Below are 26,227 nucleotides of genomic sequence, written 5' to 3'. Positions count from 1 at the left end.
GCTAACAATTAAAGGAAAGTATTTATAGAGGCAAAAGAGTAGAAGAACAGGAGAAAATGACAGCAATATTCTCAGTTTCAGAGTAGCAGCTTATACAAAAGTATATTTAAATCCTATAGGGCAGGACAGAGCGCTGAGTTCCTATCTCAGAAATGTTTCCACCCAGTAGGCACACGAAGAACCCCACCCAGGACTACACAAGCCACTCCTTCCTTCCTGTACTCCAATCCCATTAGCCAGCAGAGGGAAACGAGAAGGGGTGCTGTCTGGCAACTCCACTCATCCCTCTTTCTGTAGCAATAAAGCCAACTGAGGACAGAGAGAATGAGAAGGATTGGGAGGAAAGCAGACACACCAGAGGTACTGGGTCAAGCGATACATGAGATGTGTTCACAGATGAATGAGCTATTCCAGAGCCATACAAACTATCTCTTTACTGGGGAGGCACACCTCTCATCTGTGTACTATTCAAATATACTAACACATGAAAGATCACATCACCTTGTTTATGGATACATTTAATATCCCTTACCCTTCCCGCCTTTCAAAACATAATAGTATACAAAATATAAAATATCTTAAATATTTATAAAAATCGCAAGAAAAAAATAGAACGTATGAAAATATTTTTATCTGAGTTCTCCCTCATTTTTGAGAGGCAGCTTAGTTTGCCTTGAGTTCGTAACTGTTGAGTGGGTAGGAGTATGCCCTGCCTAATACTATTCTGTCCCGGAGGAGCTTAAATAAAACATAGTAGTTGCAGAAGAGGATGAGAGCCATGGAAAGTGTGTGGTTCCACTTCTCCGACCGCAGCAAGGAGTAGAGCTGGTAGAAGACGACACTGCCCTCAATAAGGATAAGCAGATTTAACAGCCTTAATGGACGATGAAAGAGGAACTGTAAGGAAGTTAAAAAGCAAAACATTATTCCATAGAAAAGGAAAAAGACTCATTATTTTCATATTTTCTCCTAAAATAATTTCATTATTTAGAGGTTCCCATATCCAACAGCAAATAGGTCTGCTTATTGGAAATCCATGAGGTTGTTTCTTGCTCTAGAGACTCCAACCCTTTCCTTTTTGTTCCAGGAATAACAAGATAAATTTTATTTCAGTGCCCCTGAGACACGAAATAGGATGATGCCCAAAAGAACTCTGCCTCACAATTTTTCTTAGGTTGTATCTTAGGTATACATCTTATTGGATAGCCAAAAATGTATTTATCTAAGACAGGGGCTGGATAAAGGACCAAATGAGAAATATTTTAGACTTCCCAAGTCGAGAGGCAGAAACTGAAGATACTATGTAGGAACTCTTATAACCACCTCAAATGTAACCACTTAAAAATGTAAAAATTACTGTTAGTTTGCGAGTTTGTCTAAGACATAAATATCTAAACTGGACAAGCTGGGGGGAGAGGAGGTATTACAAGTTGAAACATCAGTAACTTTCTGAGTTTTTCCTTTAACTGTTTACCCACTGTGACTGACTACACCACATATTTCTTGTTTTTTTCCCCCCTGAATATTGAGACTAGGGTGTACAAAGATGGACAATGAGGAAGGAAGAAAAAATAAGACTTTGGCTAAAATCATGGCTCACTGTTTTCACTGGCACCAAATTCTTCACTCTTAAGAGGCTAATTCCTACTTTACTAATAAAAATATATCATGAATAGCAGGCCAGAGGTCACAGACTGCAAACTGTTATAATGTTTTATATCAGATCTAAAAGATATAGACTTCAAGGCTCACATCTGAGAATAAAGCCAAATTATCATGATTCTGAAAGGTAGCCAAGTTCTCAGGGTACTTCTTCGGGAGGAAGAAAATGTTTAAACTGGGTTTTATGATACATTCAATAATATACATAAAATTGGCTCACCATTAATATTCTAAAAAGACTGAGGCAATTTCAGACTCTGTGGCAATTATAACAATTAAAATCAAATGTACTAGTAGCTATAAACTGAGTAGAAAGGTGAGGACAGACTATAAACTGTAACAGCTACAGGTAATAGGCACATTTTAAATGAATGTTCTCAAACTTCAGAGTACCTAAGAATCATTTCTAAATATGCAAATACTGCTAATTCCTGGGATCCTTCAGAGATTCTGATTCATAGGGGTCCTGAAAGACTGTTTTTAAAGAGCTGGGTGATTTATGTGCAAATGGCCCAAGGATCACTTTGAGAAGTACTGACATACCCGTTTGCTTGTGCAAAATCAGTAACAAGTTAACTTCCCTAATCCTTCTCTGGATTCCACAGGATTCTTAAGCTGCCCAACCCTAGCAAGGAAAATACTTATTTTTTCAAGCAGAAAATTCCAGTAAAATGTCTAATTATTGTAGGTTTTAAGGCACCGCATGGGCCAACAGAAGTCATTAATGGCCTATAGAATTCAGCTGACTGAATTAAATCCTCTGTGTTGAAACTAAATGCTTATGTAGTTAGGACTTAGGTCCACCCTCCATCTTAAGGCAATCCCACAGGAGTCCAGGAGATGCTTCCAGTCTCCTCATTCAAGGACCTTTCACCTTTCCAGCATTCCTCCCAACCTCCTCTCTGCCCCGCCCTCCCCTCCCACGGTATTATCGTCCTGCCCTGATGCAAAGTCCCAGTATTTAACTGGAAAGGCCCTTAGCAGTAAACATCTGCAGAACCAGAGTCCATGTACCCTCACAGGAAACTGGGAGGGATGGAGACGTGGATAGGATGGAGGAGAAAGGGACTCAAGTATGTCAAATACATCTCCAGTTCTTTTTTAAGAGTATGATCTCCACTCAAAGGCAATGCCTGCACTATGGGCATTTTTACTAAGAACAGTTCCCCACATGCACCTTTTCCCCACTCCCATTGATCAGCTGGCCTTTCTCTTAAATACTGCTGCCTTCTAGAGCCAGAATTTCTGGAAGACTGAAAGAACAAATAGAATATAATCCAAAGCATATATTCAGATGGGATAGAAGCTGGGTTTAGTGGGTTGTCTACTGCTTTTTCCTTTTTAACTTTAAAGCCTTTTTTCTTTTAATCCAGGAAAAGTAAAAGGCTGCAGATCACGGCATTTGTCTTTCAAAGGGGGAATGAACATATTTTAAGGAAACAATACATATGAGAAATTAAAAAAATAAATAAGTACCATTACACTGCTACCATATTAAATTTCACTTAAGGATGCAGAGATACAGTATAACAAGGATACTGCTAAACCAAACTATTATAAATAAAAATTATACAAAGAAAAAGAGAGGTTTTAAATAACTGCCTGCTGTTTCAAATAATACAAGACACAAACAATTCCAGTGGAATTTCAAGCTGTTGAAGTTGGATTAATGGTATTTGACAATGGTATTCAAAGACACTTTCTAAGGACAGGGGCCAATATTATAGTAGTAGTGATAATTTCAATGTATTAATTTCCTAGAATATACACTACACACTGGGTTAGGTATTACACAAAGAGTGGCCTTCTAACAATTAAGCTTACGTTTGAAAAGAAATAAGTGGTACTTGCATAAAAGCGGGCATGGGACACATCTGAAGGCACTGCCACGTTGTAAGGCCCCATGGCTCTATATAAGCATCTGCTGTGTCGCACCAGCACACCTTGAGGCCATATTGTGTTTTCTGACCAACTAAAGAAGAAAGAAACACAATGTTAGCATACTGGCAATTACAGGTATGGTGGCATCTGGCAAGGCCAGCTATATTTCTATGGAAGGAATTAAGTATTCAAGTCTTCATCTACCTGAATTCTGAAAATACAGTAATTCCATGGTTAAACTGGAAGGAGTTAGAAAGGATTTGTTACTGTAATTTCATTGCTATGTAGAGTACAGAGAGGTTGCAAAGTGATACAGTTAGCTTGGCCAAAGGACTTAAGAGGATTAGGAGAACAAGCAGAAATACACATGTAAGTAAGGTATCTGTGAGCCAGAAAATAGAGTGTAAGCAGGTGAACTGTCATCTCAATCCCAAGTGAGTGGAACCTACTGGTGGGAACGCTAGAGGGAACAAACAAGAAGAGAAAGTGGATGGCAATAAGGACAGTGGAGAAGTAGACACAGTGTCAAACTCGTATGATATTTCCTGCACAGTTACATCCCAAAAAGCTATAGAAAAATCAGTTTTTATTTATCACATACATACTTCAAATGCCTCAAATATGCAAGAAGCTATAAGAAGAACACAGAGACACATGAGACACTGACACACAGACTTGTTTTTACTGCCTTCTTGGGTTATTTTTACAGAGGTCTCTCTAGGAAAAAGAAGTTATGGAAGAAACTTCATTCTTGCCAGCACCAGTGTAATGGAGTTGGGTGGGAATGGGGATCATCAGGTTAAGCTTTTAAAAAAAATCTAAGTTAAATTCATCTCTTCCTGATTTTGGAAAGGTTAGTCTCCTAGGTTAAGAACTGGGACAACATTTTATATATGTTAAAAAAAAAATTCTAGCACCCTGAAGTTTTCCCAGTTCAGAAATGTTCCGCCGGCCTTGCTCACACTTACCAGCATCAAAGTGATGATACACCTTATGGCCATGTGCCATCAGGAGCCTGAAGATGTACAGTACTAGTACTGTGGATTGTATTTTCAATTTTTATTGAAATTTGTCCTTTGCCCACAGTCGGGTTTCTTTTCAGCCTGGCCCAATCTCTTTCAGTTCCTGGGCTTGAAGGCCTGTGCTAATCTGTATCAGACATCAAGGCAGATAATTGAAGGGAGGACTCTGAGGGGGAGAGGGGAAGGGAAGGTCACCTCAATCTGTCCCACTTAATTAGGAAAGAATTTCTAGGTGATGAAATTTGTGAAATGTTCAAATTATAAAACAGAGGAAAATGAAGATGGTCCAGGTCTGTGAGAAAGGTATGATAAACGGTTCAGAAGTGAGAGAACAGAAGGGTTCTGCAGTTAGCCATTAGGAATCATTGGGAACATGCAGAGAAATGACTGGGAAGGAGACACAATAAGATGAATAATACTCTGAGAGAACTCATTTAGGGACAGGTTTCATTTAAATATAAGAAAAGCAGGGAAGCATTCATTAGCAAGTTTAGGAAGAAAAGAAAAAAATAATTAAAAATGCAGAAAAGGAAAATACTACAACAAATTTGCATTTTTTATAAAGAAAAGATGAGAGAAGCAAATTCCAGCTGCCTAAGTATGAGATGTTAGCTAACAACTATCTAGCTTTGGCAATGAAAATGAGAAGATGAATTAGTCTTCTAAAGAGAATTACAAATACATCATGACTCTGTGAATTTGGGCAAAGGGTTAAGACTGAAAGAAAACTCCAGTATTATAGCTTGGGAAACAAATTACGGACTCTAAAGTGACTGGGCAGTTGAAAGGTAGGAGGCATTTAAGGAGGGACTGGGATGGTGAGAGAAATGAGTTAACGTCCCGGGTTCAGTTCAGAGTGATGACAAGCATTCATGTAGACAAAAACTAAAAACTGCATGTTCAAAGCCAAGAACAAGAATGACACACAAAGCAAATAAACATGTTCAGCAGCATGTAGGAAGGTTGTGACATGGTTTTTTCTCCAGCCTACTCACATATGCTGTGGAGCATTGCTGTAGGATCCATGTTCGAGCTTCTGCCACTTGCCCAGGTGAGCAGCTGATTTATGTAGCAAATCACAGTATTTGGATGGCAGCAGTTGTGTGGTGAGCATGACAAAAGCATTGATCCACACCATAATGAGGTGCTCGCATGACCAGCGCATGTCATAGTACTGGGTACTCTGCAAGAGATGAGGAGAACGAGCAATGATCCGTGCACTGGGAGCAAGAGGTCAGGGATGGGTGTGTGTACAAACGCCCTGCAGACAAATGCCACACTGAGTCACACATGCACTGGTTGTCCTGCTGTTGGTGCAGAAAGTTCAAGAGCAGAGTCATCCAAAATCCTTCAAGCTGACTTTTCTGGCTGTATGAGTTAGGGTTGGGAGGGAGAGGTGATTATATTTTAAGTACTTTCTTTCTAGAAGAAGTGAGTGCTCGCTGTGAATGACCACTCCGGCTGCAGATGTGTTTCTCAATGAGTGAAGGAAAGGCACTAAATTGTCCCAAAAGATTTTGGACCCAAGTGACATTCAGACCATTTTTCTTTTCTACTGAAGTAAATTGAAGTTTAGATAAAAGTTAGATTAAATTCAAGGACACTCCTGATAACCATGTTACGATCAACCACGGCAGGCTGGATTTCATTGAAACCTCAGTCTTCTTAAGCTACTACATACTGATTCTATTGTAAGTACAAGCTTTATTCTCCCCATGAAACTGAAAAAAAAACTAAAAAAAAAAAAGGAAAGAAAATATGAGGGGACCCCCACAGGTGCATCACATATATGCAAATACCTATCCACCAACCAGGAGCGGTATTAGTGCACTCCAGATGCAGCCGAACTCCACCATCCAGGCTGCCAAAGGGGAGACAGAGAAAAGGGGGATTAAATAAGATATACCTGGTTTACGTCATTCACACACACATCCCAGAAGCACATAAAAGCAAGAAACTACTTACCTTCACAAAACACAGGGGGAGAAACGCAACATAGTAGGCACTGAAGAGGGAGTTGAAGAGAACTTCCTTGATTCTGTGGTTGAAATCTGCTTTCAGACACTCCACTTCATTGCGAATGAGGTCTGGAGACAGGGGGCAGCTGTGGGTGGGGATGGGCGTGGCATTATTAAACTGTTCTTTCAGAGACTCCAGCAATAAGGAGAGGAAGTCTTTGGACTTGGCCAAGCCACCCACAGTTGAGGCGCTTTCATCTACTGCCTGGTGCTGAACAACATAGTTATAGTCTGTCAGAAGAAGATGAGCTCTACTATCTTGGTGGAAGCAGCAGAGAGGAACATAAACACCAAACCTGTAGAAAAAGGTAAATATGAAAATGAGACCACAGATGCCTCCAAACATCGGCTCTTATAACTGTGAGCAAAATAGTCATGATTCACCAGAGTGAACAAAATATAACAGGGACTTTGCTGATGGTCAATTCATTATTTGGGAAGCTCTTTAGGCAATTTTTCCCACAAAGACAATATATATTCATTGTAGAATAACAGGAAACTACAGAAAAATCACAATGACAAAATATAGATCACCTAGAAATAATCATTTTTGTAATTTTTACAATTGGGTGCAGACCTTTTACTTTTTTCTCTTTTATGTTCATATTTTGTATCCTGCTATTTTAACTTTGGGCATTGTGTTTATGTCTGCTATATGTACTGAACATTTTTTCATGTCATTAAATATTTTTCTGTAATAATTTTTAAAGATGCTCTAGAGTTCTCAAATAAATGTACCATAATTTTCCCATTCCTCTCTTGCTGGAAACTTGGAGCTTATTTTCCCCGACCATAAGTATCAATGGGATAATCACTTTCCCACACAGATCTCTGTGGACATCTGGTAATTCTGAATGACCTGCCCTTGATTTCAAATTTCCACTTCTTAGTAAGGGGCTTCTCTGCCTCCCCACTACAGCACTCCCCCTACTCCCACATTCCCCGTGCCTGGTTATTTTTCTCCACTAATCTTTCCACTCCATACATTTTACATGTCTATCAGGTTTTTTACTTGGGGGCTTTTCTTCTTGGTTTATCTTCCCCTCCTACAATGTAAGCTCCATGAACCAGAGATGTTGACTTACTTAACTCACTGCTCTATCCTGATGCCTAGAGCAGTAGCTGAAACATACTAAGCACTCAATAAATATTTGATCTATTAATGAAAAAAATTCTGGAAGTACAACAAATAAATTTATACAAGTAGAATTACTTGGTTAAAGGGCTGAATATTTTTTGAGATTTTCTATAACTTCTTTTAGTTACTCCAACTCTTCCTTTCTTAAGCATGTTTTAAATGCTTTTTCCAAGTCTTCCTTAAGTAACTTCCACATTGTGGAGGTATTGTAAATAAAATGGTCATTTCATAGACATAAATTCAGATATGAAAAATAGCAAATGAAAGGATATCTTACTTAGTTACACAGTTTATAAAAAATAAATAAAGGTCACTTGTTCAGAGTTATCTATAGAGGGAGAAAGAATGAGCTTATTATTAAGTAAAAGGATGGCCAGCAGTAGCTCTCAGATCATTGTGAATGTACCTGGTGTAGCAGGGTAGGAGGGGTAAATGTAGAAGTATCCACAGTACTCACATATGTGCAAAACTGGGAAGGCCGAGAAGGCTATAAGTTCAGTATTGCTGAAACATAAACTGCATGGGTAGGGTGTGTACTAGATTGTAATGGTGGCCCCATTTCTTTACCCTTCCTTGTAGCCTCACCCATTGCCATTAACTGCATAGCCCTCATTCTGTCAGTGAGGTGACCCTGTTCTCTCCCTTTATTGGGCTCAACACTGTGACTTATTTTGGCCAATGGGCTATCAGCAGACATGCTGTGATCAGAAGCTTGAAATGGGCTTGCACTTTGGGGATTGCTCTCTTACCACCTGTCAACTTCGTGTGACCATGTCCAGGCTAGCCTGCCAGAGGATGAGAGACACATGGAGCAGAGTTGAGATGACCTAGTCACCTAAACTAACTGCCAGTCCATCCCACATATGTGCTAAACCCAGCTAAGACCAGGAGAGCCTCCTGACTTCCAGCTGACCTCAACACATGCAGAATAAATACTTACTGTGGTGTGCCACCATGGTTTGGTGGGGTTGTTAGAGCATTACATGGCAACAGATAACTGGTATAGGTAGAATGAGAGAAGCTGGGAAGGTAACTACATCAAAGGCTTAGACTATGGAGAGAGTTGTAAATAGGTGTTTCCTGAAAAATTATTTCAACCTGGTATGTTTAAAAGTTTCCATAATAAAATGTTGGTCAAAAAAAGTATGTAAGACTATGGGCTTGAAGAGAGCATAGTTCTGTTACATAAACCCAAAGATCAAAGTAATCTAACCAAAAAGGTAAGACTGGCTGAGTCAGTTCATTCAGTAACATTAACCACCATTCATGTCAATATAGGCAGTTTATCAAGGGCCTTTATTTGGTGAACAGAACTAATTAAAATATTTTCCACTGGTAACAGAGCCACACCTCTCAGGTTTCTCAGGACAGTCCTGGTTTATGCTTTTTGTCCTAATTGTATCCCAATTTAGAAAACAATTTACATGGTTACCCTACCCACAAGATTTTTTCCAATTTTCTGAACTCTTGGTTTCTATTTGAAGAATTTCATTTCCCTCTATTTTACACTATTATTTACATGATCCAAATAATTCCTTAAGAGACTTATTAATAAAATGGTAAGACTGGAATACTCACGGGTAGCCGAGGAAGAGGAGATTGAGGACTGAATGGCTTCGGAAGAGATTGACGAGGGTCCAACAAAGTACCCATCCACACAAAGTGAGTAGCACCAAGCGAGCTGATATCAGTACCATGTAGTGAATCATGGATGCTGCGCCTGCCTTAGTGGCCTGCAAGTTAGAAAGCAACAAAAGGGACATTTTATAAATGACCATATTCAAAAGCAATGTGACTTAAGCAAGGACTTAGTAGATTTAGTGGAAGCTAAACTGCAAAAGAAAAAAAGGAAGAAAAGGAGAAAAGAAGACAAACTGCCCCATCACCTCCTTTTCTCCCTTATTCTTGAGGATTCAGACTTTGCCAGGCATGTTAGTTGTTTCCTCCCTGTATCACCATCATGCCTCTTAAGTTCTTATGATACTATCTCATTTGTTTACACTGGGGCTTCTCAAAGTATGGGCCAAAACCCCACCCATCAGAATCACTTGCACCACTTATTGAACATGCAAATTCCTACTGACTTTCCTCACCAGATATATGGAACAAAATCACCAGCCAAGTAATCTGTGTATTAGCAACCCACCAGGCGATTTTTATGTACATAAAGATAGGGAGCCACTAATCCATACTAAACTATAATGGCCACAACAGCAGCAATAATGTTTCTGTTCTTCTTTGAATCCTCCCCTCAATCTGTTTGCTGGATTAATGTTTAATAAATTACTGAAGCTTTAAAAAAAATCAGATCTTTGCTGACTAATTCCTATATAAATAATAGCTTCTTTTTTGACTTTTGCAAACATGGAAATAATACATAATCACCTCCAATTCTTTATACCAAAGCTGTTCAAATATTTCCCTTTAATCCCAAATTTAAAAAACTGATTAAATATAGTAAGAACACATATTTGTCAAAACATACAACTCTGCAATGTTTTCTTTCAAAACGAACTGGGAAGGAAAGAATGAGCAAAATGCAGGGGAAAAATTAAAGCAGATTTCTACAACCTCTACAACAGTAGTGTCAGAATACAGAAAGGGGGAAAAATTAACATCAGTTGCACATAGGAGGGGATAAGGAGCTTTTCAGGTCCCTCTTATATGTCCATTTCTTAGTTTATCAAACATACTATATAGTAAATATAATATATATGCAATGTATACTATTTATATAGGTACTTATTTATAAAAGCAAAAAGGCAGTTAATACCATAACGAACTGCTTAAGTCTCAAACTGTGGAGAAGGTTCAGGCTGTTCTCACCCATAGCAGGGCAGATAGCTACATATCACTCCTCTGATACATACATACCTTGTGACAATGTACCACATGTGTCAAAACCTACTGAGGGCATTTAGGCCATTGGAATTACTCCTCTCCCTCCATTCTCAAACGCTTAGGGTTAGAAATAAAAAAGGCTGCTTCTGCCCAATGTTAAGAGAGCAGCAGATCTTAGATGTATTCATCATTTTTGCCTTATTCCTCAGCCCCAGCTCTTAGCTCTTAGTATCTGTGTGTAACAGTGGTAGCCAAGACAAACAAGACCTCTGTCTTTATGAGGCTAACAAACCAAGAGAGACAGATATTAAGCTTAAATTTACACAAAGAGTTATTTTTGTAATTGTAATGAGTGCTACAGGAAGAGTAGGCTGCTATGGAAAGCAAGTAAAAGAAGACCCTAACCTAGGGAAGGCTTCCTGAGGAAGTGATATTGAAGCTGAGTTCTAAAAGATAAGCAAGAATTAACCAGGTAAGGTAGGAGTAAAAGAACATTCCTAACACTATATTAGGTGAGAAGTACAGTATATAAACTTGTATACAGGCAATGTCCCAGACATTCATATATATTCTCTATGTGCATATAAAGTTTAGAAGGAAATATACAAAAATGTGGTTCTTTCTATGGGGTTGTAATGTTTTTAAATTTGTTTTACATTTTAGTGTCTTCCATTTTTTTTTCAATAAATGTACTACTTTTCTATTTAAAAAAATAATTTTTTAAAAACAGAGTTGCCTCACTATAGCATGGAAAAGACAAGTAATGACTCTATAGCATCTTACTAAGCTGACAGACAGTGACTGCAATGGGGTGCGGTGGGGGGAGACTTCATAATATGGATGAATGTTGAAATCACAATGCTGTTCACATGAAACCTTCATAAGACTATATATCAATGGTACCTTAATTTAAAAAAAAAAGTAAGGATGCTGGAGTTGGGGCTTGATTTCAAGCCCTAAGAAAGGCTTAAAAGAAAGAGTTGTCTCAGGTTTGCGAAAGAACAGTTGAATAACTTTAGATCCTGTGCAACAAGTGGAGAAAGAAAGTTGGCCTGGATGTGAATAACCAGGGTCTGTCTAGTTGGAGAGGTATTCCTCCAGGAATAATATTTAGCTTTCTGAATTAATTACTTCCAGCCTCTCTTTAAAATAGATTAATCTTTCTCAGGGCAGGGGTCCTTTCTGTGATATAAGCAAAAAAAAAGACGGCAAGCATATCTTAATGGAAGGAAGAAAAAATGATTTGTGATGGGTCTTATCCACCTAATTCAGAAATTTTAGGAAAAGAATCCCTACAGAGCTCTTATTTTTAGTTTTTAAATAGGTAATATATTCACATTGCTCAAAACACAAAATGTGTAACAGTGGTTGACTGGTTCTGTATCCCAGCCACCAACTAAGGAGTCCATTATTAGTTTTTATCTCCTTCTAGAGACAATGTATTCATTTATAAGCAAATATATTTTGTTCCATCTGCCTCATTTTAAACACTCTTCTGTACTTTGCTTTTTTTAGTCAATATCTTAGGGGTCAGTACACAGGCATTTTTATCTTTTTAATGGCTGCATGCTGGTCCATTATATAGATACACCATGACTATTTAAACATTCCCTTTCTGCTAGACATTAAGGTCTTGGCAAATTTAAGTCTTTTATCTAAAATCTGTTTAAATCTAGCTTATGTATTTTTTTCAGTAAGAAGTATAGGTTTCTCACATTGTTTTTTCATGTGAAACCTTCATAAGAGTGTATATCATATCAATCATACCTTAATAAAAAAAAAGAAATATAGAATTCTTTACAAAACAGCTAATGTACTCTCCAATTAAGGTCAGGCAAAAGCTGTTTAACTATTTAAATAAAAGTCATTAGTAAAAGAAACAATAGGGTACTTCACATTACAGCCCTGGTGGCTCCAAGGTAGAAATCCCAGTTTTGAAAGATTTAACTAGACATACTAATTTGACATACAAGTACCATTTCTGAGTAACAACAAAATCATTCCCTACTTTAACAGATATAAACATAAAATTCCACTGAGTTCCTCTAAAGACAGAACATAGTTTTTCAATATGTCCAAAAGCAAGCATTTCTTTTCATGACCTAATGAAGAACCTGGGAGAAAAGGTTATAGAACTGCTTTTCCCACTGTGAAAACAGATAATCCTACAATGGCTTTCAGATTATGACTTATTATCTGCAATTACTGGGTGCTTACAAAAATAAGGTTCCTGAAAACTAGAGCTTACAGACACAAAGTCTTGCCATGTATGTTTTGGAAGGAAAAGTTGACTCTCAGTTATCTGTGATTACTTACAGTAACTATTCATTTAAAATTTCACATTGAATTATAAACTCCAGGATTAAAATTATGGGCTAACTTAACATTTTGTTGTTTTTATTTTTGTAATCACTTAGAGGGGACAAGATAGAATCTTAAGAAAGCACATTTTATCTCCCTCACTGGGATTTACAAATATATAAAAAATGATACCAATGGCCAATTCTATCAACAACTTTTAATTTGGAAAGGTCATCTTGTCCCAATTTGTTCCTCCACTGCCCATTAAACTTAGATTCTAATTTTCAAGATGAGTCCTATGCAAACTTGGATGTTGTCATCTTAAAATCCCAAGTTTTAATCAATTCAAATAAATATCTTGCTAGCAACTCCACCAATGGTATATAACTAATTTCAAGTGAATGTTACTACAAACAGTATTTTAGATAAAATTATTTATTTGATATAACTTCATATCAAGTTACCTAAAATTCATCTTATTTTCACTATAACTATTAAAATTAGACAGTACTGAAGAACACAGAGGCTAGAATTAAACTACTATACAAATGAGATTCTAACATTTCTCGTGTTATATTACACTTGAAAGTTAAAATATATTATAGGAAAATCTGTGAAGAGAGCTAGCACAATTCATGTGGGAATGAAGAAATTAATTTAATTGAATTCTAATTATATTTGGACATTTCACATTTTCAACCTAAACCCATTCTAGTAACTAACTCTAGCTACAAATGATAGAAGATACTGAATGAGCTGTTACCTCTGAGATAAGGGCCCACACAAGCCTCCTTGCAAGCATCACTGTGATGAATGCTGCCAGGTGGTAATCAATGAGATGAAAATTCTAGAAGAGAAACAGATAACTGCATCAGCAAGAAATACGTGTATCCAATTGGAACTACTGCATGAAGAGGTTTGCTCCTTACATCACTTACATTTACAGACCACAGGAACTTGAGGATCTGGAGAGGCTGCCTACTTTCCACTTTTCCTTTCATGACAAATTGCTTAAACTTTTCAAAGAACCATGATTCTGATAACCTGCAGGATTATGGCAAGAACAATTTTTCTAAAATGCCGCATTTTAATGAGTGTCAAATTCCATGGATCAGTTGGAATCCCCACTTAAAATTCAAGAGTTTATGCCAAGTCAATGTTAATCTAATTAGGCATCTACTAACCTAAATGCCCTTCTTGCTGATACATCAATTACATTGACTTAGTCTCTCTCCTTAACTAGATTTAGAAACATGTCTTATATTTGATCTCTTTTTCCTATGAAATGACAGCATTGCCTAGATGCTCTGTATGGTTCCTTTCCTTCTAGTTCTAGGTCTATTTACATATAATAAACAAAATGGAAACTCCTCAGCAAAAAAAAAAAAAAGTTGGATATATTTTCATTTTGATGGCTAACAGGCCTATGTGTCCACAGTCCTCCTTCCAGATTGAAAAGTTGAATCGTCTATGAATTCATCATCCAATAAATACGTACTGGGGACCCACAACATGCCCAGTAGTTTACAACAGACAAGGCTCTTGATCTCCCGGATCTTACTTTTCAGTGCTGTGTGAGAGGGCAAGGGGGTGGCAGAGATTACCAGCTGTATCTTCTGTCACATTAGAATTTAACTGGGCACTGACTGCTAGCTAACTAAAGGTTCATTTCCCAGCTTTCCTTGCAAAAACCACTTGTAGCTAAGGGATGTGAGGAGAAGTGAGGTGCACAATTTCCAAGCCATGCCCTTAAGGGAAGGAGCTGTTCCTTTCCTTTCCTCCTTCCTGCCAACCAGATGTGGTGACAGGAGCTGGAGCAGCTACCTTGGGCCATGGTTTGGAACAAGTATGTTGGGGGAGGCAGGGGAATTATAACAGCATTGCCACACTGGCCTTATATCATCTACCTAATCTTTATTAAATAGGGAAATAAGCTTCTAATATGTTTTAGCCACTTTGTTGCAGCAGCTAAACCCACGTATTTAATAAATTTGTTTAAGGGATAAGGGCAATGACAATAAACAAGCTAACAAGCATAGTATTTCAAACAGTTGTAATTGCTGATATAAAAAACAGTGCTGAATAACAACGGGGAAGGGAGATGCAGAGCCAGTTTAAATTGGTGGTTAGGGAGGATATCTTTGAAAAGGTGGCACTTGGACCGAGAGATAAATGACAAAAAAGCACTAGTCATGAACAGATCTGGGACTAGAGAGCCCCAAGGAGAGGAATCAAAGGCTTTAAAACAGGAAAATATAGGCCTAGTGTATCTGAAAATCAGCAAGAAGGCTGGAATGAGACAGTGAATGACAGAAGATTGAGTTTATATATATATTTTTTCTTAACAGGAGGTCACAGCAGTGTTTTAGGCAGAGTGCCATGATTCTATTTGTATTTTAAAATGATCACACTGATTGATGTGTGGAGAATATATTGTAGTGAGACAAGATCAGTTAAGAAGCTACTGCTTTTAATTCAGGTGAGAAATGATGATGAAAACTGAACAGGTCAGATGCAAGAAATGGAATGGCCAGACTGAGGATACACTTTAAAGGCAGAGCAGCAGAACATCAAGAGTAGCTTACTGCTCCTCAGATCATTTCTTTTTTCCTCTCTCTATTTTGGATTCTAATATTTAATCCCTCAAAGAAGAGAGTCCTCCTTGCTTACCTTACTTCTCCAAAAAAATGCAAGCAAATTCACTAGACCCCTTAGCTAATAATGTCTGAGGGTCTTACTGATGTACCACCAATTCACCGAAGACGTTTTTGAATCAAAAGACTTACGTACCTAATGTATCTTATTATTAAGCAAATTTTGTTACATTCTAAATCACTGAAAAATGGTATCTGCTTATGATTCTCTATAAACCAGAATTTTGATTAATCAGAGCCCTTCATTCCTGACTATTGTGAATAATTTATTATACTACATTAAGCTTTTATGCTATTAGGATTAAGACTCATTCAGCTACTTGCTTGATAGCTACAATGATACTTTACATATTCCCATGTCCACATTTTCTTTTTGGTAATTATTAAAATCTTGAAATGGATAGGAAAAACCTAATATATATTATATGTATATAAATTTCACAAATTTCTGCATCAGACACACATAAGAGAAGGAAACTTGAAAGAGACAGACCACTATTGAGATGTAAGTCCTTTCCAAAACATTCCAGGCAGGTAGCCACCTGCTATGCTTGAACACTTTCAGGGATGGTTAGTAACTAGGTCTCTGGCAGGCCATTCATCTTTGAACAGCTCACTGGTTCAGGCCCCTTTCAGATTCATGGGCTAAAATCTTACCTTATTACTATTACACATATGTTACTCTTAACTCCACAATTAAGTTCCAAGCTTTATATGAGCAAGGATCTAATGTGGCAGATAAGTAAGCCAGTCCACATGACAACCTCCTTTAAGTGTACTTTCCTCTACTGTAGAGACTGGGAAGCTAAAAACTACATTTTCAGACTTCTTTGCAACTAAAGTTCTAGATTTGATTTAGTTCCTGCTGATCATAAGTATTACATAAAACTTGAATTCAGAACCAAGTGAAGTGGGAAGAGGGGCAGGGTACAAGGCATCCACTTTGGGTGGCATGAGTCAGAGCAAAGGAAGCAGAATTCTAACGTCAGCAGCTGCAGCAGCTCCTTCCTGATTATGACAGGAGCACCGGCTCCCTTTGTTTCAAGGCAACATTTGTAGGAGACTTAAAAGAACTCTCGTCTCTGAACAGTTGACTGTGACCAGGGCTCTCTGATTGATTACCCTAAAAATTCAACAAGTCAGAAGATTCCACGGAATGTCAAAGTGGAATTGTACAATGAACTACCCAACAAGTGCCATGGAATAAATATAGAATAAGTACAGAAAGTAAAACATAGCAGTTGTGGATATGAGTGCTCACTTTGTCACTGTGATTTTGAGTTAGTTCTGTAAAGGTCTCTATTTCTCATTTATAAACTGGGGGTCACCCAGCAATACCTACCTGTTTTTTGAAAGAGTGAATGAGATAACACTGCAAAGAACATAGTAAATATGAAAAAGTGCTTGCTAGCATCACCGCTAAGACAGTGAGGTATCTCCTTATAGAGCTTCATAGTCGGAAGAAGCCTTAAAGATGACCTAATCCAACCTCTTCACTTACAATAAATGGCCCAAAGAAGGACAGATGGAGTACAGTTCCTACTCTCAATAAACTCATAATCCAGGTAAGAGAAGACTACAGAATATATATATACAATTTGGCTCTAAATTATTAAAATTCTTCAAGAAACTGAAATTCTCTGTACCTGGTATTAAGTAATACAGAAAAAAAATTCTTAATAATTACAGGAACAACCAAGTGATACAAATATTTAAAACAAAAATTTTTATTTCCTTCCCATATTATCTTGAATATTTTGGTCTATATTTCCTTCCTATGTTCACCAGGCCAGGGAGGTTTTCCAAACATTTGTAAGTCCCAGACACATATACAAACTAGCCAGGACAAGAGTCTACTTTCCCCTAAAGCATAGCTCCATTACCCAGGCAAATCTGCCATTGCCAACCTCTTACCTGTCAAGTCACCTGACTAGTCTTACCTGTTATTTTATATACCCATCTATGGAGAACCTTCTCTGCATCAAGATTAGCACAGCTCTCTTTAACAACTGGAAAGAGGGTAGAAGAAACCTACAATATATTTTGATGTACTTCAGTAGAGATAGCAACTTCTTGTCTCAGTTTTACTTTTGCAACAGAACCCAATTTATTCAGGGTGACAATGAACCCAGCAAAAAGACTATAGTTTCCAGCCTCCCTTGCAGTTAAGATCAGACCCATGAGAAAATGATGTGAGCCAGGCCCATAAGAAACTTTCTTTTACACTTCCCTCTGCTCTTTGCCCTTTCTGGCTTATAGGGATGGACCACAGCCACCCTGGAGGGCAGATGTTGGCAGACAGCAGAATCTCCATTAGCCTGCATCCTGATTGACCAATCCCCTTATTGGAAGGGTGCTAGTCCCGCCAATCAGGAAAACTGCCTCAGACTGTTATGTGTTTGAGTCCTTATACAATCTGGGTTTGTTATAGAAGCTACCACTGTCCTAATACAGCCATTAAAGGGTAGAGTTCCTGGAATTTATTCATATTGACACCTTAAACTTATAACAAATTTAACATGGTGTAGAGAAAGATAAATATCAAAACTCTTCTGTGACACTACTGTAATAAATTATTCAAACGTTTTCTGCATTTTCATTTATATCTTTACTTCTCTGGTCATGGACCAAGGCCAGATGTTTATATTTTAACAATCTTATGACATTATACTTCTGAAAGTAATCTGAGGTTTAATAGAAAAACATTTTATTAGAAGAAAAATTATGAAGAAAAATAATTTCTACACATAGGCTGTCCCAACTAGTTTCTTGGCTAAATAACATGAAGAACCTGAAGACCAATTAAGACTTACCAGTGAAGTACAAGAAGCAGGATGATTGTAAGGATACCACCACACTGTTTTATAGATGTTGATGTACTGAATGAACAGAGCAACCAGCAGGTAGACGAAAAAAAGAAATTCAAAGAGCAGGCTCCCATCCACAGGCAAATCAGGAATTTGGCAATGACGAACAGGACCTGGGGTGATTAAGGCTGTGATAGGTGGGACCGGAAGGCCAATAGTGCTCCCATTCCTGAAAGAGAAAATTACGGTAAACTCAAATAGCGATACCCTTCAGTGTTATAGAAGATAAAGGGCCTCTTCTTCCTTCTCTACCTACCCCTTAATTGTTGGCCTTCCCCAGACTCTATCCGAGGACCTTCTGCTCTTGTCTTCTCCCTGTACGAACACTAATATGTAGCCATGGCTTCCATTATAGCCTACATGCTGAAACTAAAATTTCTCTCCATAAAACTCACTGCTAAGTTTTAGACCCAAGTTATCAAGCTGTCTAATGGACATCTCTGTGTTCCTCCTCCTACAGTCCTGATCCATGCTCATGGCCCACCCAGTTAGCTGCCCAGCTCAGAAACCTGGGAGGCTTATTAGAACTTTCCTTCTGCCTCTCCACAGCCAACCATTCTCTATATCTTATATATCCCACTTTGTAAAACTTTTTTCCAAACTGTATGCTCCTGTCTAAACCCACTGCTTTAGTTCAAGCAGTTACCATTTTTCACTAAAACTATTGCAGTAATCCCCCTAAATTCATTATACTTTCACCAAATCTTCCAACTGCCTTCAGAGATCTTTTAAAAAAAAACTCTGACAGTGTTGCCTTCTTGCTTGAAACCTTTTCATGGTTCTCCACTGCCAAAAGGAAAATATCCAGAAAATTTTTGTATGTCCTGTGAGGCCCCTTGCTTAACAGATAATAGCCTCACCTCTTATCACTCCTCACATGCAACCTATTCAATACTTATACTATTTGCTATCTGTGAACATACATGCAGTTATTTGATACACACTATACCAACAATACCCTCCTAGACCACCTTCCTTAACCCCTCAATGCACATTTTACTGACCAAATCCTTCAAGACTCTTTAAAGGATCAAGTATATCCTCTATTTAGCTTATTCTGACTTGCTCAATCAAAACCAATTCATCTGTCCTCTGTGCCACTATTATACCTAAACTATACCTTTATTATTATACTTTTCATATTGTTATATAGTTTTTGTATACATGTATGTCTTGTCTATCAGACCATAATCTTAAGGACAGACTACTTTTTCTATTTCACTGCAAATATGTACCATTAGGTTGGTAAGACAGCAGACCACTACAGTAATGAAAAAGAGCTAGAGATCTTAAAAGACAAATTAAAACATAGAAATTTTAATCCCTATATTCTTCTTATTCTCTCTTCCAAGCTCTTTTATAGGACTGGGTCTCTAAAATGTTAAGAAGTGGGTAGGGAATATAATTTCCCATTGATTATATGCCTGGGAATAGCTACAGAGATCTAAGGCTCTACTATTGTTTACAATAGTAGAATAAGAAAAAAAGACTTGGTTAGGAAATTTCCAAAGAAGATTCTAGAGAAGGAACAATATTAGTGCTATAATTCTACTCTAAAATACCCAAATATAGAATTCTAGCTTTAGTATGTGACTTTTGCAGTATTTTAAGTGACTCATGGGAATATGAACTCTGCTCATTCTGAAGTTAAGAATACCATGGCAGAGCCTCAGAAGAGCTAGAAGGGAAGAACAGAGATGGGGGAGTGGGTAGGGAAAAATTATAGAAGTTTCTTCCTCTCATTCCCAGAGAATATACTCCAGTAGAAGAACAAGTTTACCAACGAGTAGGTTGTGATCTATCAGTTAAGTCTCACAACCTTACCTGCTCAGTCACGACCCAATCATCAGCAGACCACAGTTCTCTGATCCATTCTGGGAGGTGGGCCACTGAACTACACAACACCAGGAGGGATCTCATGCAGACTACAACATAAAACGTGCCCTCTGGCACTGTACATGCTGGGGGACTTAAATGGAGGGGATTAACACCAGCAGCCAACCTATCCCTCACTCCACTTAATCGTAAGATATGGAAATAAAAAATTCTGATGAGAAGCTTCAAGGTTAGGAACTTCTACTCTAAAACGAACTAAAAATTCTTATTCCTCTGCAGTCAAAAAAAGATGAAGGGAGAAAGCATGTTGAACTATTTGTTGTAATTTCTATGTTAAAAAGATTCTTACAGAATCTGTCTCAAGTAAAGAAGACTAAAATGCTTCTGCTGTTAAAAACAAATCAATAAAATGCTAGACTCCAAGAAAGATATTCAAAACAAAGTACAAAAGATCTGCACTTGTGATTTTCTATACAGCCTTGGCTATTATACCTCAAGCCCGAAGACAGAGAGAAAGGTCAAATGAAGTGACAGCGCATCAGTGAGAAAGAAGAAAGTACTCCTATAATTCGAAAGCTTGAGTGGAGATATGATTTAAGTTCCTAAAACCAAAAAAAAAAAAAAAAGGAGAAAGAAAAAGAGCTAAAATGAACAGATGTGGTCAATACCAGTCAGAAAATTAGTTACAGAAGTATTATTCCTCTAACAGGATATAAAAATAGATCCAATACAAATACTGTGACACAAATGTTTGAGATACAATGTGGGATAATTCCAGTCCCAGATTTTCCAGTAAGCAACTGTAGTCTTTGAAAAAGTAACTTTATACCCTTGAGCCTCAGTTTCTTCATCTATGATACAAGGGTTGGAAAGGATTCTCTTTAACACTGATTATTCTCTTTCAAACTGGGCTGCAGGTCCCTAAGACCATGCCCAGGCTTGATGACTGGCTAGAATTCAAAAGACTTGGCAACAGAGTCATGTTCACAGCCAAGATTTATTACAGCAAAAGGATATGAATCATAATCATCAGAGGGAAAAGGTACCTGGAGCAAAGGCTAGAGGAAACCAGATGCAAACTTCCATCAGTCCTCTCTCTGCGAGGATACAGGGACTACAATTACCTTCTCTGGCAACTACTCGTGATAATACGTATGAAGTGCTGTCTGCCAAGAAGGCTTATTAGTGACTCAGTGCCCAAGGTTTTTTACCAGGAGCTGGCCATGTGGGTAGTCACTGCCTAGCAGTACCAAAATCTAGACTTCCCAAAAGGAAAGCAGGTGTTCAGTACAGCTATCCTTAGAAAGGCCTGCTTGCAAGCCTGGTATCTGGGAACTTGACTAGTAAACAGTTCCCTCCACTGATACAAAAGTTTCCCTAAGTAATATGAGTGGCTCACTGTGCCTAAACATTGTTTGTGCAAACAGTGTGGTTTATGCTGACCACCTGCTTTGCCCCTGCACATATAGTCCGTGTGCAGCAAAGAGTTAAAATAGCAAGCCAGAGACTGGCTTTTATGGGGCCAGCAAGCAGCAGAATTTAGCTAAGCAAATGGGTAAGGCAAGAAAGATTCAAAAGAATGAAGATAAATTAGAAGGCCTAGAGAAAGCAGTGATAATTTTGGACATGCTCAGGTGATATTATTAACAAAGTATATGCAAGGACAAAGAAAAAAAAATCACTCTTAGTCCCCCCAGGTTCCTCTCAACTAAAAGCTCTCTAGGAAACTCAGAAATTCACACTGTACCCTCCTTCCTTAGAAGGCAATCATCTAAGCACACTGTTCTAAGAACAAATCTCTGCTCCCCACAGGAAAAAAAGCAGGACAGGGAACTGTGAATTTCAATCTTGATTATGTCACCAAACTAGCTCTCACAAGTTCTCAAGTTTACCTTCACTAAACTGGTCACAAACACCTACCAAGAAGGGGCAAATGCTCTCTTCTCCAGCTGACCTATGTCTTACAGAATCAAATACATCATCCAAAATTATATCATATTTAAGCAATGATCTATTTCTCTCTTCAATACTCTACAGACACTTCAGAGGTGATTTCTCTTCATATGGACACTCTGTCTTTGTCCACATCCTTGCTAAAACTACTTTCTAGGCCATCTAACAGTTTTCTCCCTATTTTTTATACCCCACCCCAGGTCTTATATAACAACCTGTTCTAGACTCTTCTTTTCCATCAAGGAACAAATATAGAACCATCTTCTCTCAAAATAACCTCTGTTGGTAAAAATATCACAAAATAATTGCTTAATAATAGTTTTAGTGACTTTTTAAACCATGACCAACTATGATCTTTCACTTTACTCTTATCTGTTGGAAAAATACTTTCTTCTCCCTGCTACCCCAATTAATTGCTAAAAGAAATTGTTGTTAAAGGAAAAGAGCAGGTAGAGAATGGTAGGTCAAGGCAACCATAACTGGAACTTAAAAGGATAGAAGAGCTACAATAAAGGCAGAGAAAAGAATATGTGATCATACCTAAATCCACTTAAGAGCACAGTTATTTTCCAAATGTTCCTAGCTCTTCCCACTATTTAACTTGCAGACTTCAACTGCAGGCAGAACCATCTAGAAATGTGGTTTTCAGGTCTTTTTTAATAGCAGAACACTTCATTGTCCCTCCCCCAAAAGAAATTTTACATGGTATCTCAATATTTAAAACACAGAGGAGGAGGGGTTAGTCTAAGTCAGAGAGAACTGGGAAACCTAGGCCTGCCTGACTCTCCCTTCTAAGCCGTCTTACAGCAGTCCCTGAGACACTGATGAGGGATTCCAAAGGACAGTTTAAGAACATAATTATCCAGGAGAATTCTCAAGGCCAAAGTTGAAGAAAATGAACAAAGAGCTGCTACACAATACAGTGGTGAAGTCACAACTTTTTACGTAGCTGGAATCCTAGCTCAGCACAGCTACAGTTTTCTATTGCAGTTTAAAAAGTAGTGAAGGACTAAATTGATGGACAGTAAATATCGGTAAAATTAAGGCATGTCCTTCAAATAGGAAACATACTTCACCTCAGTATCTACGTTAGATAGTACCTTTCTTCAAAAACATTTTCAAATGTTCTCTTTCTTTTCACTTTTATTTTTAAAAATATAAAATAATACATTTTATTGGTAGAAATGTTGGAAAATTCAGGGTAAAATTTTTAAAAGTTACTGCAATTTACTGTTTCATTTATGTTCAACAACCTGCTATGAAGCAGACAGTTTTTAAAGTGAGGAAATCCAAGGAACAGTAGAGTAAAAACTAATACTCTAGACTAAACTATGCACATAAATATGAAATGTGGATTGAAAATCAGTACAATAAAAAATCAGACACTGGAAAAATCCCTTCAAACTGGAATTTCAGGTAGAGCCCCACTGAAATGACAGGCTCGAAACTGATTATGAAGACTGAGTAGCACTGGGGTTGGAATGTCAGAAAGAAAGCGGGAGGGCCGGCCACAAAAAGAGAAGTGCATAAATAACATGAGGAACACCTGAAAAGACAGGAGTAAACTGATTGCTACTAGTACTGAAAATTAGAATCCAGGCACAAGAGAAAACTATTCATGGAAACTGGGTGGCAAAAATATTTTGACCAAACAAACACTTGATTGGGTGAAATCCATCTCCTTCCACTGCTACCTGATCAGAACTCCCGATGAAATGAATTACCCTGGTTAAGATTACAACTAATTCATCCTAATTTTGAAAATCAGGAACAGAGATAAGTTTGCATTAAAAAGATCATTTTTTTAATGCTTATACAACATGACACAAATCTTAAGATGTTTGGACTAGAGCTGACAGTTTATTCATTTCAAACAATTTTTGAACAAAATCACTTTTAAGACCCTTGATGGAATATGACTTACAATTTTAGAATCTCATATTAACTGTCAACTTGAATTTGTCCCCCCACACCAAAAAAAGTTAGTAATTAGTCAAACCATCACACATCACATTTAATTCATACTTTAATTCACTTTTCCCCACTTTTAATAGCTAAAAAAGTGACATCTTGAATTTGGATTATCAGTTGTAAGAATTGGGACTGCTTTCATTTTGTGGGCCCCGTATCACAGCTTTCTACCTCCCAAGTATTCTGAAATGCTGAGCTTTCAGTCTTTACGGCCAGGATTTCTACTTCAGTGTCAAGAAATAATCTTGATAAGCAAAAATCTAAATAACATGATGACTTCTATGTTACTCTTACTGATTATAGGATATTACAAATTATGCATAGTCTTATTTCTTCTTTACCTGTTTCTCAGGCCTGTTCCATTGCCGCAGCCCCCACCAACCAAAGTCTGTAAAGAAGGTAAAGCTGAACGGCTTAGCTGCTGCCGACTAGGGCCCCTCCTTCCACCGGGCATGTCCGGGTTCCAGTCCGCTGCCAGCGTCACCTGTAGTTGCAACCCAGCTTACTGGTTGTCAACCCGTTTCAACTCTGAACAACAAGAAAAATTTTAATGTCAGTTTCCTATTTTAAACTAGGCATAGTAACAAGACGCAACAACCAGAAAAACTGAGTGAAAAGGCCTCCAAAAGCAGATTTTCAAACAAATGTTCCCAGGATCTATTACCTACTTTATTCTACTGAAAGGACTACTGAGACTCTAATGGTTCAGAAGCCTAAGTTCTGATCTAAGCTCTGTGCAGCATTAGAGAAGTCACAGTTTGTGACTTCTATCAGTTGACTTGTATCATATGAAAGATAGTACAATCAGGTAAAAGTTTACAAGAAACACCTAATATATACGTTTCCAATGTAAATGTAATATTTCACAGTAAGCCACTTGAAATACAGTTGAATCAGCAGTGTTCAAAAATGCTAGATTTTGTTATCAAGGGATCTGGGTTCTGAGATCAGATGAGTCACATATCTGACTTTGAGACATGTAACCTCTGAGTTTGTTTCTTCATCAAAAAAGAAGTGTTCCCTGTCCTACAGAGGTTGGCATTAGAACTGACAAATACGGATGAAAACACATCAGTAGGCCTTTTAACTCCTTACAGGTGGGACTGTTTAAAGTGGTATCTCCATACCTTAGAGTAAAAATATTATAAGGGGCTTAAGTGGATGTCCACTCCAGGAAAATTGGTGTAAATCATTTAGAAATTACTGAAACTGCAGGATTAAAAGACAACATAATTACCCTCACTGAAAAGAAAACTGTGTTTTCATCAGTCTATGGCAAAATCATGGCTCCGCCAACATGGATACCAAAATCTGTTTCCGAAACAACACAACATAAAAACTGAAGAATGACACGTTGGAAAAACCCTGATTTTCAAAACGTCACTGCAGGCTTATCCCTTGTTCCCTATTCCTAACAGCCTTCTTAGACCACCAAATGCCAGGTGAGACAAAGCATTCAAACCGTTGGATGTAGGGACTGCTGGTCCGTGCTCAATTAATGAGCAAAGAAAAAGAAAAGTGCGATGCAAAAAACTGGGATGTTAGAGGCGAGAGGATGGGGTGGGGGAAGATGGACTGTGAGGGACCACAAACTTCAACAGACTGGTCCCCTGAGAGGGGACGACAAAGCGATCCCCGCCGCGCCACCCGAGAAACCGAACCAGGACCGGGACAGTCGGACAGCACAGCAACTCGGTAATACTCACGCATCGAGGAGGCCCGGCCGGTGGGGCGGGATCCCTGGGAGGAGGAGGCGGCTTTACAGGCTGGACCCCAGGCAGGAAAACTCCCTTCCTGCGTTGAGGTGCGCCAAACCAGCTGTCTGTCTGCAGGCCGTCCCCGTCCGGAGAGTCGAGAAAAGGTGTCCAGGCTTCGTGCTGCCAGAGCCAGACCCCGAGTCAGTGCCAAAGTCAGAGCCAGAGCTAAAACTAGAGCCAGAGCCCGGCTCCGTCAGGACTCAGTCTAAGCCTCCATTACAGCGGAGCTGAGCAGACGTGGCAAGCGCACGGCGATGACGTCGGCTCCGCGACAGCAGGCCACCCCTGCAGCGAACTGGCCCCCGGAACCACACAGGCAGCTGGGG

General features: G+C 38.4%; 1 protein-coding gene across 3 annotated transcripts; it reads right to left on the bottom strand.

Moving 5' to 3' along the window:
• Positions 1-500: 500 nt before the first annotated feature.
• TMEM39A (transmembrane protein 39A) lies at positions 501-26,227 on the bottom strand. Of its 3 annotated transcripts, none has more exons than XM_017652348.3 (9): positions 25,851-26,225; positions 24,486-24,672; positions 18,331-18,553; positions 13,627-13,710; positions 9,300-9,454; positions 6,531-6,879; positions 5,561-5,748; positions 3,487-3,634; positions 501-897 (listed from the first exon to the last, which is right to left on the bottom strand). In XM_017652348.3, the coding sequence occupies exons 2-9, from the start codon at positions 24,596-24,598 to the stop codon at positions 664-666; spliced, it is 1,494 nt and encodes a 497-aa protein (XP_017507837.1). In that variant the 5' UTR covers positions 24,599-24,672; positions 25,851-26,225; the 3' UTR covers positions 501-663. The 3 variants fall into 3 exon arrangements, with proteins under 3 accessions (XP_017507837.1, XP_017507838.1, XP_036868861.1); XM_017652349.3 differs by having other exon boundaries at positions 3,514-3,634; positions 25,851-26,222; XM_037012966.2 differs by lacking the exon at positions 13,627-13,710 and having other exon boundaries at positions 25,851-26,227.

The sequence above is a fragment of the Manis javanica genome, chromosome 3 (assembly GCF_040802235.1).
Source record: "Manis javanica isolate MJ-LG chromosome 3, MJ_LKY, whole genome shotgun sequence".
NCBI classification, from domain to species: Eukaryota; Metazoa; Chordata; class Mammalia; order Pholidota; family Manidae; genus Manis; species Manis javanica.
This window is presented reverse-complemented; position numbering and strand designations above follow the sequence as displayed.

Excerpts from the sequence above, each read along its gene's own strand:
- TMEM39A (XM_017652348.3), bottom strand. The coding sequence starts at position 24,598 with ATGCCCGGTGGAAGGAGGGGCCCTAGTCGGCAGCAGCTAAGCCGTTCA. Across the intron at positions 13,711-18,330 it reads CTGCTTCTTGTACTTCACTG|AATTTTCATCTCATTGATTA; the intron begins GTAAGTCTTAAT and ends TTTCTCTTCTAG. Across the intron at positions 898-3,486 it reads CCACTTATTTCTTTTCAAAC|TTCCTCTTTCATCGTCCATT; the intron begins GTAAGCTTAATT and ends ACTTCCTTACAG.